General features: G+C 50.9%; 4 protein-coding genes across 4 annotated transcripts; 3 read left to right on the forward strand and 1 right to left on the reverse strand.

The window, feature by feature from the left end:
* The first annotated feature begins 739 nt into the window (after window positions 1-739).
* Window positions 740-3,227, forward strand: BDW43DRAFT_284163 (aspartic peptidase domain-containing protein). The gene has a single exon (XM_032042834.1). It carries the CDS (start codon window positions 941-943, stop codon window positions 2,594-2,596), a length of 1,656 nt encoding a protein of 551 aa, XP_031897702.1. The 5' UTR covers window positions 740-940; the 3' UTR covers window positions 2,597-3,227.
* A 651-nt stretch (window positions 3,228-3,878) lies between these two features.
* Window positions 3,879-5,675, forward strand: BDW43DRAFT_313665 (cytochrome P450; the record flags this gene model as incomplete). The annotated part of the gene is made up of 4 exons (XM_032047661.1): window positions 3,879-4,328; window positions 4,412-5,087; window positions 5,137-5,403; window positions 5,500-5,675. The coding sequence occupies 4 exons, from the start codon at window positions 3,879-3,881 to the stop codon at window positions 5,673-5,675; spliced, it is 1,569 nt and encodes a 522-aa protein (XP_031897703.1).
* Window positions 5,676-9,716: 4,041 nt separating this feature from the next.
* On the forward strand, window positions 9,717-11,939 carry BDW43DRAFT_302174 (uncharacterized protein; the record flags this gene model as incomplete). Its single annotated transcript, XM_032045195.1, has 2 exons — window positions 9,717-10,773; window positions 10,828-11,939. The coding sequence occupies 2 exons, from the start codon at window positions 9,717-9,719 to the stop codon at window positions 11,937-11,939; spliced, it is 2,169 nt and encodes a 722-aa protein (XP_031897704.1).
* A 21-nt stretch (window positions 11,940-11,960) lies between these two features.
* BDW43DRAFT_149137 (fatty acid desaturase) lies at window positions 11,961-14,123 on the reverse strand. Its single transcript, XM_032038417.1, has 2 exons — window positions 13,757-14,123; window positions 11,961-13,695 (listed from the first exon to the last, which is right to left on the reverse strand). The coding sequence occupies exons 1-2, from the start codon at window positions 13,942-13,944 to the stop codon at window positions 12,261-12,263; spliced, it is 1,623 nt and encodes a 540-aa protein (XP_031897705.1). The 5' UTR covers window positions 13,945-14,123; the 3' UTR covers window positions 11,961-12,260.
* Window positions 14,124-14,154: the final 31 nt, after the last annotated feature.

The following is a 14,154-nucleotide window of genomic DNA, read 5'->3' on the forward strand; positions in this document are numbered from 1 at the left end:
TCGTAAAATGCGAGTCACACAGTTTCGTCCTCCAACGAGGCCAGGGCCGGGCGCGATTCAGGGTCCATAAACCCCAGTGAGGATGTCCGCTGAGAGCTCTCCGTCAGTGGACTACTGGATCCGATTTGGATCATGCTTGAGTCGACGTAATCTTCCTGAAAGGTTTGACGTTTGACACGCTTTGTTCTCGACTCTCTTTCACTATCACCCTTTCGGAGCTATCTGAGACGCCTCTCTTGCGGCGATCTAGGTTGCCTATAGAACAATAGCCGCAACAGGGTTATGGTCATATTCACTTTGGATACTTTACCGGCCTCTACTAATCAGGTCGAAAGTGATAGACATTCCCAACACTATTCCTAGGCTAAAACATTGGAACGATAGGTCCATAGCACAGTCGCCTCCACGTACCCTTCGGTACAGCCCAACGTACTGCCTCCTTAATATCCAGCACGGTGGTTCATAAGTCTTGCTGACAAGTAACTTTGACCTTGACCAATTTGGGTTAATCCAAGCAGACTATTAAACTAGCATCAAGGTCTGACCACCAGTGTAACCATTAAATACTCCTGAGTAGTTAGCGGGTATGCATTGTCAATGGGCTAGAGGACTTAGCCCGACTAATCTAACCGTATTGAGAATACTTGCACTTCAAACAACCCTGCTTAGAATCTCTTAAAGTGTGCGGCCATACCGATCTGCTAATATTATTCCTCCATTTAGAATAGCTTTTAATGCACGGCAATGTTGCAGAAAAGCAAATACGAAGATGTGTCTCACTCGGAAGGCGAGGGGTAATAAATAATTCTCACATTCTCACTGGCGTCGGCCACATTCCACTCTGGGGTTATCCCTCGTTTCCGCGATCACCGTCTTCTCCCTAATTACATGTTTTTGCAGCATCCCGAGCCATCTAAGTGACTACTATTATGTTCATGTTATGATGCGACTTCTATGTTTCTTCCTTCTTTGTATTCTCCAAGATGCTACTCATGCGGCGAATCCCCTGGTGATGAACTGGTCATCACAGGCATACGGCCCAGATGGCCCATGGCAAGCCGTGACGATAGCAGTGGGCAGCAATAGACAATCAGTCGATCTTTATCCCGGCGCCAATGGGGCCTCCACCATTTTCGCAGACTCAATTTGCTCGAACACAACTCTCTCGGCAACATGTTACGCCGCACGCGCAGGCACTTATAACCAGAGTGAATCGACCACGGCGTTGCCCTTGAATCGGAGCTCGTGGGAGACCGCTTATTGGAACGTGCAAGGAGGAAGTATACAAGGTTTTGTTAGCGACCAGGTCAATGTTGGTTCTGTCATCCCAAACGTCAGCTTCACGGCGGTCTATCAAACATACCAGACCTATCCCAACGGCAAGGATTATCCGGTACCCGTCGGAAACCTAGCCTTAGGTGGGCCGTATTTGAAAGATATGGTGTCGGGCTTCGGACTCGACACGATCGCAGCGTGGCTATACACCTCCGGGGGGGAAAAGAGTATTCCATCTTACTCGTTCGGAATGCATATCGGGTCTGTAGATCCAGCTGTTCCGGGATCTCTGGTGCTAGGTGGGTATGATAAAAGCCGGGTCCTCGGGGGAGTGAGTTCACAGCCGGTAAGCTTGTCTTCTTATTCTAGTGGCATATGGCAGATTGTATTGAAGGATATTGGACTGGGCGTTGCGACAGGAGGGTCGCCCTTCGCTTTTACGAACAAGAACGGGCTGTTCATGCAAAACAGTGGCGCCGTGCTAGCCAAGCCAGCCACGATTGACCCAACAAAGCCGTATATGTATCTTCCAGAAGCCACCTGTGATGCGATCACTTCGTCCTTCCCCGTCTCGTTCAGCAATGACTTGGGCCTGTACATCTGGGACACGACCCGCAGTGACTATGCGAATATCACATCCTCCGCGACTTATCTTGCCTTCTCGTTCAATAAAGATGGCCTGAACGATCAGACGATTACAGTCAAGGTTCCCCTGAGGCTGCTCACGCTTACGCTGCAAGACCCGCTGGTCGACCGCAACGTCACATACTTTCCCTGTTTCCATTCAACCGATACCCCGGTTCTCGGTCGGGCCTTTCTGCAGGCCGCATTTGTCGGTGTCAATTGGTTCGAAGGAAACAATGCTGGTACATGGTTCCTGGGCCAAGCGCCCGGTCCGGGTCTCCCCGATGCGGATATAACAGCCATTAATCCCAAGGACGCCACTCTTGCCGCATCGGACAGCCCCTGGGAACAGAGTTGGGCTAAATACTGGCGTCCCCTTCTGGAGCCCGGCTCGAATAACTCAACCAGCCCAACCAGCTCGAACGGTGGTCTTTCCACAGGGGCAAAAGCCGGGATCGGCATTGGAGTTGGAGTCGCTGGAGTTGTTCTCATTGCCGGGGCAGCATGGGTCGCGATGCAGCGTCGTCGCAAGCATCAGCCAGCCCCTGTAGAGCAAAGGAAGCCCATTTTTCGAGGATTTGCTGAATTGCCTGTTTCGAAGAACCAGGATGGATTTCCAAGGGAATTGGGTACTAAAGAGAATGTGCAGCCGCAAGAAATGGTGGGCTCCCAACCACTACGGCATGAACTTCAGTGAGGTTATTTGTATTTTTGATTCCCATGACACACCCCCCCTTCTTAATGACCACTGTCACAATTACGATGTTGTATGCTTTTCTATTTCTCTTGTTCCGTCTACATGAGTTTGGCAGGTTTGTACGGAGTTGATATCTAAGTATGAAGGAGTATTCAGCAAGGGACAGCCGTGGAGAAGAAAGGAATCCGTAGGTTTGGTTCGAACCCGCAATGCTGAGACTTGACAGGTCCTGAAATGCATTCAGCTGTACAACTAACTCATGGTGCATAAAGTGCCCTATGTTTCACGTTCAATAACTGCCCGTGTTCTCGAAAGTCTCAAGGATTGTCAATGGCATCTCAATCACACGGACAAAGATTTTGACGCACATTTTCCCGTACAGCCATGAGAATGACGATTGACGTGTAACTATTTCCATGGCTATCGTGTCAATAAACCGTGAAGTTACTATAGCACAGACGACTAAATTGCTTTTTATTCAAGCTGGCTCCAACAAATTCGAGAGCGTCGACACTAGAAGTAAGGAAGCAGGCAAGGGGCCAACACATAACACAACCCAAGCTCAAATGACAAGGCCGTTATAGTAACTGGAATGGATCGACTCTGCAGGCGCCCGCCCCACAGGCCTTGGCGGACACAACGAGGCGTCTGACTTTTTAGATACTGCTACCCATACAATGAAATTCGTTTTCATTTCCTCTTCCTCATATGTCTGTCTCCCAACAATTTTGTACGAGAAAAACAGCTTCAAAATAAGGGAAAAGAAGAGCAGGTACGAGAGAAACAACTCCAAAATGGGAAAAATGAACTAGAACTCTTGGAAAGACGGGCAAGGTTACGAAATATAAATTTATGGATTATAGTAAGCAGTTAATAAATAGTTAAGCAGTAGTAAATAAATGGTTTATAAATGCTTGAAACTTGTAGCTTAAGGTAGTGGGTATGGAATATGTCATGCATTGAAAAGTTTAGAAGCCTCGTAATATAAACCATGAGCGGTATTGGGCATGTGCACCGCTAGGTATATCAATCACATGACCAGTTTCGGGGCGGCCGACCTTCTGAACGAGGGCTGCTGCCCTGTAACCTGACTCTGCAGCAAGGGGTATTGACATACGTCGCAGTGCAACAGAGATGTGTACCGTGAAGGGCATATGGCCTCCCTATAAAACTTATATACAGTGGGCAGGGAATGGTATCACCGAATCTTTGCCCGTATTCATCCAGAATCGCCAATTTTGGAGAATCATACACCTTCCCATAGAGCCTACTACCGCCAGTGATGATAATTATCCCCCTAACGATTGCATGGGTGGTCCTTGCCATTTGGCAGCTCTACCGGGCCAGTAAGACGAGAAGTCGGCGCAGGAAACTTGCCCAGGAATGGAATTGCCAGCAGAGCTCCCATTTCCCCGGTGGTGCGTTTGGTATCAACGTGCTACGCCTATTAAGAGGCGCTCACCTCGAAGGACAAATCGCACACTTACACAGAGAGGGTCATTTACAGTACGGTAGCACCCTCGATGCTAACTTTCTCGGCCACAATGTCATCTCCACCACCGAGCCGGAAAATATCCAGGCCATCTTGGCCTCGCAATTCTCCAGTTTCGGGTTGTCTCAGCGGCGCCATCCGCAATACCAACCGCTACTTGGGGAGGGCATATTCACCTCGGACGGGAAGGCCTGGGAGCACTCGAGGAAGTTATTACGGCCCCAATTCACAAAAGACCAAGTATGTCCGATACACTTCGGTTCAGGCTTTGAGCAGGCCCGCACATCTCTCGCCCCTATCTAGCTAACGAAAACACTGGGTAGCTCCCCGCCCTGGAGTGGTTTGACTGCCATTCCGAACATTTTATGCAAAGTCTGCCGTCCGATGGCTATGCCTTCGACGCTCAGGAGATTTTCTTCCGACTGGCGCTCGATACTGCAACCGACTTTCTGTTTGGAGAATGCGCCAACTCTCTTCTCTCCGCTGGTTCAAACCAGACAGGGGTCGTGGAAAAAGGGGTCGGTGAAGGACAAGGCTTTGCAGAGGCCTTCGACCACGCTCAATATGTTCTTTTCCAGCGTTCATTGGCGTTCTCATTCTATTGGCTTATTAATCCAAAGCAGTTTCGAAAGGCCAACTCCACGGTCCACCGGTTCATAGATTACTACGTGAACAAGGCTCTTCAATGCGATCAGAGCAACGGCAGTCCTCAAACTAAGGAGAAAGGCCCGGACTACGAGCGATATTATTTTCTCCGGGCGCTAGCTAGCCAAACCAAAGATCGAAAGGTGCTGAGAGATCAATTGGTGAACGTCCTTCTAGCCAGTCGGGATGATGTCGCCAGCTTGCTCAGCTCGATCTTTTATCTACTAGCGCGGGACCAACTCGCGTGGAAGAAGCTGAAGGAGGAGATTTCTCATGCGACAAGCCTGTGTAAAGATAAAATAGGCCTGGAGGAGATTCAGCGTCTTCCATATCTTCGAGGAGTGGTCCACGAGGGTGAGCGATCGCGCATGCACGCCTATTTTCCTGCTAACCCTGTATATAGCACTAAGACTCTTCCCTCCAGTTTCTCTTAACGCTCGTGTTGCACGACATGATACAACCATCCCAGTCGGAGGTGGCCCCGATGGCCGCGCCCCTGTCTTCGTATGCAAGGGTCAGACCATTCTATACTCAGTCTGGGCGCTTCATCGACGCCTGGACCTCTGGGGCGAAGATGCTGAGGACTTTCGGCCGGAGAGGTGGGTGGCGCGAAAGCAGACCGCGGGGGAATTCCTTCCGTTCAATGCCGGGCCTCGAGTCTGCCTTGGGCGTAAGTTGATATTACGTTTTCGTCTTTCGTCTTCTATTCCAGCCATTCTACCTTACTAAGCATGAATGAAGACGATACTGATGATTGTTGATACAGAAAAATTCGCTGTTATCCAGGTTAGCCACCTGGTGTTTCGGGCTGTGCAGCAATTGGATAGGTTGGAGAGCGCTGATACAGGGCCGGACATGGGCATGCGTCCTCCCATGCGGCAGACGCTGACCATGTGCCATAAGCATGGGGTCCAAGTGCGCGTGTACCGAGTTAAGCATTAGAATATGGTTTATTCGTAGGTTTGGGGAGTGGTGGTTATCGTGGTAGGTGAGAATCTAGGCCCCTCGTCTATCCTCCATCTTGCCCCCGACTCTTTAGGCTTTGTTTGTGGACTTATCATAAGACGAAGTCTAGAAAAAGAACTATGATCTATGTTATTAAATACATAAAAATTTGCCATCCTAGTTATCTACTGTATATAGATAGAAAGAAAGGGTATTTAGCCCTTTTCCTTGAAAAAAGAGAGAGAGAGAGAAAAGTAGAAAGTAAAATCCACATTATCTGGCTAGCCCCTGCTTTACGTCTTCTTTTAGTAATTATCGATTGGATACAGGCCTTTGCGAACACGTACACCACAAGCATCTAGTGTGTACAGTGCTACGGAACGATATGCAAGGGGGTGACAAGTGATAACTTCTGGGGCCAAAGACAGACGCTTAATGCGGGCATGTCTGTACGAATTCCCGTGCAATCCACCGTGGAACACAGGGTTGACAACCCGGTCATCAGCGACGGACTATCAGCTGCCAACGACCCCCTGCGTAACTTACCTCCTAGCAGCCGTCAACCGGCCACTGCGAATCTTCCGTCCTAAGGAGCGGTGGGTTGGGTACTTTTCCTATGTCTATTCCGGAAGGCAACGCTGCCGTGTTCCACCAGCAGTAGCACTACTTCATATTAGGGACCAGTTGTGTCACCTCGACGCGGATACTTCACCAAGTCCTACCTCGCTTGCTTATAAAAGGGCTTTCCCTCAAGTTAAAACCCTGGCACTGGATTCCAACAAGATAATGCACAAAGTCATGTTTCCTGCGAGGCTCAGGAGTGGCTTGAAAAGCATGGAATTTTAGGTGTTGGAACGGCCCGCACCTTCGCCCGATTTAAAACCCTATGAAGCGTACCTGGAACCTGCTTAAGAATAAACTTTTACAGCTCTATTTAGAGATTTTCCTAGGCGGTAGATCAAACATTGACTGGAGGTGATTTAGGGAGAGTATTCGAGCTGCTTGTTGGGCTATACCCCAGGAGATCATAGGTCGGCTTATTCGCTCTATACCACGCAAGCTTCGGACTGTACACCTGGCACATGACTTGTATACAAAGTATTAATATCAGAAGTTATATATAGTTATATATCTCAAAGGTGGATTCGAGCGTGCTGGATTAGTTGAACAAATCGAATTGTTGAGCATTGCCATTGTGGCCCAAATGATGGGTGTAGTCAGGCTTTTGACCCCTACGTTTACGAATGATTTTTGCACAACACATCACTAGTGTACTTGGATTGTAAGAGGAGGCATTCTGACACTAGGAGATTTGTATCGATTGTCAACACAGAGTTGCTGTGATACTTGAAGTAAACCATTTCTATCCGATTAGACTGTGCAGTGGGTAGTTTTATATGTAGCCGTAAATCCGTACCATTAATTTCTGCTTCACCCAAACATACCCTTAGCATTGGAGTAGTCAGCATGTATAACCCTTAAATGGGCAACTAATTTAACACTGCGAAGCTGTGTTTAGTCCCATACAAGAAAGTAGTCCTGGAACGGAGTCTGGTCATTCATTTAGGTAGTACTTTTGGTGACTTGAAACAAGGCCAGTGACAACTCGAAGGCCTAGTTGGACATTGTGAAATCCTCCTCCGTTAGGAGGGACCTTTATTAGCATATTTTCTTAGCGTACTTCTATTTAAAATCAACAACTTGCTCCGCATGCTCAGTTGGGACTATCAAAGGTGAGGAAGTTTTAATAATATGGCGCTCGGCCGTAGTGCTGGGAAGTATCGCTAGTTACTTCCCTGGTCTGAGAAGAATAAATCTCTCTCCCTCTCTTTCTTCAATCATACCTGGCAGAATTATTTACATACACGGTCGGCTCGACCGAGGCCAGCAATCAGAAAATATACAATACAAAAGGTAAAAATACCGACAGAATATCGCCGGCTCTTAGGTCAACATTTCAGAGGCCCCCTTTTTATGATACGGCTAGATTCGTTTCGTGGAAGAACTCAAACACCACAAGGAAAAGATGCTCAGCGGCACTGCAATGACAAAGCACTGCCAGAAATGCTGGCCGCCCGGCGCAAAGTCGTCGCTCATGCTATAGAGGCCAGTGACAAAACTGAGCGGTGCGAATTCGTAGACTAGGTAAGTGAGCATTGTGCCACTCGGAGCCTGAGCCCATGCACGTCTTGCCTCGGCGAGTTGTATTAGGCTTGTTACTAACTGGTACAGCCCTTTCGAGTCGGTAGGAGCAACAGTTCATGGCCTCGGAGGTGGCGTTATCTTCCACAAGATCGTTCAGTGCCTGCGATATTCCGTGCTAGCAGGTTTTGACGCAACGTCTCCAGCTGCGAAGTATTCGGAGATCGGGTGTGAATCGGTTGAGATTCGGAGGTTGAGCGGACATTTCGTCCATAACACCTTCATAGTCTTTCAGACTGATACCCGTGCCAGCCAGGCAATCAGTCCCTTCAAATTCCACAATACGATCTGGGTGATATACCATGGATAGAGATGAGGGACTATCAACGCTGAAATTTGGGGGGAGGCTCTCCATCATCCAGTAGTATGTTAAATTCTCTAACAAGCTGCACCGTGGCGGGCATGATGACTTCTCTCTTGGCACAAATAGCACAATACGTGTTCATAGCCGCCTCCATACAGTTGACATGATATAGGTGAAGGGATAAGAGCCCCTGCTCTGGTACTTGAGCACGAGATGGTAGTCATTGATACGGGGGCCTACCAGGACCAAACCAGCGGGTCTATGAGCGTATGAGATGGTGAGACATGGTTACAGAACCAACCGCTGTCTTGTTTACCGGGTGTCTTAAAAAGAGCGCAGCAGTTTTGGACCAGTGTAACATATGTGTTATCCTGGGCTGGTGGGAGCCCGGCAACTCCCTTTTCACATTAGTGTCGCGATGTTGACGTTGTGTTGAGCAAGGATCTTGTAAGGCGGCTGCTCGGTAACAGCAGACACTTGTCGTGGACTTGTTCTTTAACCTCGACGGCAAAGCGATATGCTCATCGCCATGTCCTTGCAAATGTGTCACGAAGAAAGATGGCTCAATATGGAGTAAGTAACGGGCCCAGCATTTCCACAAGGCCACGAGTCAGATCCGCCACTGTCAAAATCCGCACCGCACTGGAAACGTGTCATTTCCTGCTAATATAGCCCATAGCTGCTGGGGATTCAGACTACGGTTAGCTAGGCGTTGGGTCTCCTGAGAATTCTAGCACACCAACGCTGCAGCAGTTGTGATCTGCATTAGGGTCGTCCAAAACCTCCGCGAGGGCAGACGGCAATGGATATCTCTTTATCTGCTCTTGGACTGTGTCTCGATCACCGTTCATTTTTGTGAAGCATCGTATCAACCAATCTTAGCGATGAGGCTGAGCGGATATTAGCTTAGCGTCGATCGAAAGCCACCGAGCTTAAAAGGCTCAGGCATCAGGTTGGGTGCCTGACTGGCCCCACGCAGAGAAATTGGGGCCAGTTGGATTTTCAATTGGATGAACATGTCGGCGCAATTGACAAGCCAGCTGGCCTGTTTGGTGAAAGATATCTGAATAGTTAGGAATGGCGCTTTTCCAAGTAAATTTTTTTCTCCAAAATCCAAAGATTTTCGGTAATATGACTGGGTGTCCTTTCTGTCCTTTTTCCTACAGGTCATTTATATACTCCAGGGTCAGGAGAAATAAATGGTGGCACATACGGAGCAAAGATACGGTACGAGACGCTAAAAATAACAAGTGGTAAAGTGCAGCCTCGTGTTGCCCACCAATAGGGCGGCACGTGTCCCACCTTTTCTCCTCTTCGTCTTCGGCGGATTCTCCACTTGCAATCAATCCAACAGTTGAACAACAACACAATCCCTCTCCATCCCCATTCCAAAAGTTGGAGGTACTCAAACCTCCTGATTGACCTCCTTCGACTTTGTCATTCACTCTGTACAAGTCGCTCCCTTTCATACATTCTCCGCTCCCCCTTTTTTTTTTTCACCTTTCCCTCCTACCACCCCATTACCCTCCTCCATGCCCCTCTTTAAAAAAAAGCCGAAGACTCCTCCTACGACTAAGTCTCCTGCGTTCCGATCAGTCGAACATCTCCCATCTTCGGTCGTATTCCCCGACGATCTCGACCACCGCTTTTCCGTCTCCACCAACGAACCTGTACCGCCGCTGCCCGTTCAACATCCAGCGCATTCTTCGTTCGTTCATCGTTCGCAAAGTCAACGTCGTCCCAACACCTTTGCGAACAATTCAGTAGTCCCGCCCTCCTCCACTGCTGCGCCTCCGCGCATTGTCGATGCTGACCCTTCCGATCAGACGTGGTCGCACCCCCCAGTTGAGAAACCTGAGGAGCAAGAACATCCGCGACGGTCCAGACGGAACCTCTTCTCTTTGCACTCTGCCTCTTCACAGCCCCCCAGAGAAGCGACAGGCTTCTTGGAGCGCAGTCGCTCCGTGAGGAAATCTTCTCCGGCCCCGCAAAGACACGAGCAGCGTCCCCTCTCGGTGGATACAACTACCGACCCCCACCCCGCGTCCAGGTCCAGGGAGTATGTGGTAGATTCGACCCAAGACCCTTCAAAGTCACCCATGCCGCAGGAACAAGTTCCGCACGAATCTCGACCTCCTCGCTCGCCGCAGGCCCCGTCTATCCACCGATCGAACACTGACTCGACACTTCTCGAGAATATCTACCGCCCCTCCCCTGTTGATCCCAAGCACCCGACCGAGTTAACGCCGGCCTCCGCTCAACAACACCAGCTGGGCCCTCGTCCTCCATCGCGGCAATCATTAGGCCCTCCGTCGCCGCTGCCCCCGCCGTCCAGCCAACCAGACCCTTCTATCACACAGAGTGCCATGTCAGACCGCCCGTCCAGTGGCCAGCAGCACGGCCCAACGGCAACCCCGCCATCAGGGGGTCATGCGCCGTACCCACAGGGAAATAATACTCAAGATGCCGGAGCGCGCAACAGTGCAGGCCCACAGGCGGAACCAGGCCGCAGCACGCCGACATCTAATCGCAATCGCGACGAAGGGGAGATTGACGTGCGGGCCCTGATTCAGAAGCACGACGAACTTCGTAAGACTTCCCTCCAAAAGATCTTTTTGATATAATGCTGACCTACTCCTCCAGAGGTGAAATATTCTAAGGTTAAACGGTATTATTTCGAGAAGGAGGCTCAGGTGCAGCATTTGCAGAATACCGTTGCCCACCAGCGCATGGCCGTGTCGCGTACCGTGCTGGATGACAACGAGTATGCTAACCGGTTCGGCCGTCTAGACGGCGCCATTAAGGACCTGGCATTCGCGTTCCGAAAAGACTGGAAGAGTCTCCCGAGGTGGCTGGTTGGATACGTAAATGATGATGCGCACATAACAGGTACGAAAGAGATGACCGCGATCGGTCGCGCGGTGGTCAGCCGGTGGCTCGTGGACGAGCTTTTCGAACGTTTTTTCCACCCGGCACTAGAACCCACCTTCAGTCGGCAGTTGAAAAGCATTGAGATGAACCTGCGCCGGCAGCAGGGCAAAAGCCTCACCGATGAGGATAAGGAGAATGAAATCGCTCGCATTTCCAACTGGCGACGGACGACCCTGGACGGCCTCGCAGACGCGCTACAGGGCCCGGCTGCGGATGAGTACCGGTCTCAACTGATCGACTATTTGGTGAATAACCTGGTTGCGAATCTCGTGTGCTATCTGGGTGATCCTCCGCCGCCAGGGTTGGACAACGGTGCGCGGATGATTGTGGAGAACGCCATCGGTATCGCGGACAAGATTCCCTTGGAGTCCCGCGACCTATGCGTTGAGTACATCCATCCCGGCACCCTTCTCCACGAGGCCAACATGAAAGTCGAGGCCGGTCTGCCACCACTAGCCAACGTGAGCGCCGAATCCGTCGCCGTGCGAAGATCCGGTGACCACGAGCATCCCGAAGGGCCGCCTGACGAAGCCGACGGAGAGTCATCCGGGTCGACGAGTCAGGAGGGCACCCCGGGAGGGCCGCATGGCGGACGCGAACAACGGATGCGGTCCGTCTTCAGCACGCTAATGGGACGGAGACCGAACCAAGGCTCTGCTCCGGGCCCTGGTGGCACCGGAGATTCGCGCCCTCCCACGGCGATGGAGGAACGGAACAGCTTGGGGGCCGGACGGATTCGGTTTGCGTCGTTTGTAACCGCGGAGGTCAGAGGACGAGGTCCAATGAATGTGTTGGTCAAGGCGCCTGTATATCTGATGGACTAATGATGATGTACATGTTTAGAGCTGCAATTACGATTCCTCTATTATGATAGCGTGCAGATTATTTGCAGCGGTTTTATCAAGCCGCAGGTCACGTCATTTGTCTATTCTGTTGAATGAAAAGTACTGGTTTACACAGTGTACAGTGCCTGCATAGTGTAAATGCAGAAGAATCGGATAAAGTACAGAACGACTCTACGTCCATCTCTAGAAGATCCACATGACCACAGGCCATGCAGAATAAACCTGACCCACCTGTTCCCATAGGAAATCAACCTTCCACATATCACTCCCCTCGACGACCCTCACCCAACCATCTCGCCGCTAATACAACCCCTTCTTCACCATCCCCCTCCGACACATCTCCAAAACCCTCGCCTGAGCAGCCACCTCCCCCAGAGCCCCGACCACCTTCCGATTGCCCCGCACAAACCCATAAAGCGCATACGGAATCCCCACCTCCCTACAAAACCCCATAACCAGCCTCTGACACTGTCTCAAATTATGCCTCGGGATCCTGGGATACAAATGATGAATTGCCTGGAACTGCAACCCTCCATGCACCCAATCCAACCACTCAGGACAATCGACGTCCATCGTGGTGCGGAGCATCTTCTGGGGGAAGGATTCCCCGGGCCCCAGATCCGTCGTCGACATCGCGAAGTGGGAGAGCGTGAATTGCACGTGCAGGGGCATTGTCACGCCGTGGCTGAGGAGGAGGTAGAGTATCCGTGTGGGAGTGTCCGGCAGGGATTTGTAGAGGAAGAGGTAGCCGAACCAGGTCCAGAAGATTGCTACGCCGGCGATTTCAAAGTAGCGGTGCCATTTTGCCGGGCCCTGGCGGGGTCCTTGGCCTTTGAAGAGGAAGAGATAGGATTGGAGGTAGAGGTTGAAGCGGCCGAAGAGGAGGATGATGTAGTAAGTGTAGGCTTGATAGGGGACTAGGGATTTTGCGACGGAGGTGTAGGGGAGGGGGCGGTCATGGTAGGTTGAGAAGATGCTAGATAGGAAGCGGTGGTTTACGGCCAGGAAGGGGAGGTGTTGGTTGTCGGGGTCGTGTTCGGGGGCGTTGGTTACGATGTGGTGGACGTTGTGGGATCGTTTCCACCAGCCGAGGGAGAGGCCGCCGATGGGCGCGGCGATCAGCATCCCGATTAGGCTGTCTATTGTGAAGTTGTGGGTTATGGCGATGTGACCGGCGTCGTGGGCCATGAAGACCATTTGCGACCAGAACCAGCCCAGGAAGAGGGCGCTGGTCTTGTACCAGCCCCTGTGGAGGAGGAGGATCGAGGTGACGAAGAGGAGAGAGCAACGGAGGAATTCCCAGAGGTAGGCTGCGTAGTTGCAGGTGTAGAGGCCTTCGGCCTGGATTTGCTCGTGTAGGAGGCGGTATTTGGCGATGATTTCGTCTTGGGTTGTTGGGTCCAATGGTGGGTATTGGGATAGGGTGAGTTTGATTTCTTCTTTGGTTCGCGTGTCCAGGAAGGCTATTTCGTCTTGGGTGTAGGTGATGGTTGTCTCTGTAGGGCTGGGTTGATGGTGTCGTCTGTGGATGTCTGCGTCTGCATCTGTGGCTTTGGGCTCGATCGAGGATGCTTCGCGCTTTTCATCTACGGTGACAATCTCTTTGTCTTCGTCTTCGTCTCTAGCCGACCGAAATACTCCTCCCTGGATAGGAGGCACGAAGTTCGTCCATCGCCCCTCAATCCTCCCAATCTGATATCGCTCACTCATCCGCCGCGTCTCGTCGCAATGAAAACTACACGCCTGTTAACAATCTGGCCATTGCATCTGACAAAATAAAATCTAGAATGGCTAACACAGTAAATTCATCCGTCGCATCCTTCCCAACAACATGCTGAATAGCCTTAAGTCCCCCAGGATGGTACGGAACCCACGCATCAACACGAAGCACCTTCTGGTCCACAATAATGATCGATTGGCCCTCAGCAATCAGCGCTTCGATCTGTCTGGGTGACAGGATCCCATCTTTGGTTGACTGTTCCATAGTGCAATGACAGATGCAGGGGAGGTGTGTGCGGATGTGAACCACGGTCTGACTCTAGACGTCTGTTTAAGCTTGGTTGGGTCTACGGCCCGAGCAATTCCATTCAGCGTGGGAAGTCGGGGGCTGGGGCTGGGCCATCTTTGGTAGCCGGGTTTCATGCTGAGGGCTGCGTGTTAGGGGCCGGAAATAAATACACCCGAAAAATAAAGG

This window comes from Aspergillus alliaceus (genome assembly GCF_009176365.1).
Source record: "Aspergillus alliaceus strain CBS 536.65 unplaced genomic scaffold BDW43scaffold_39, whole genome shotgun sequence".
NCBI classification, from domain to species: domain Eukaryota; kingdom Fungi; phylum Ascomycota; class Eurotiomycetes; order Eurotiales; family Aspergillaceae; genus Aspergillus; species Aspergillus alliaceus.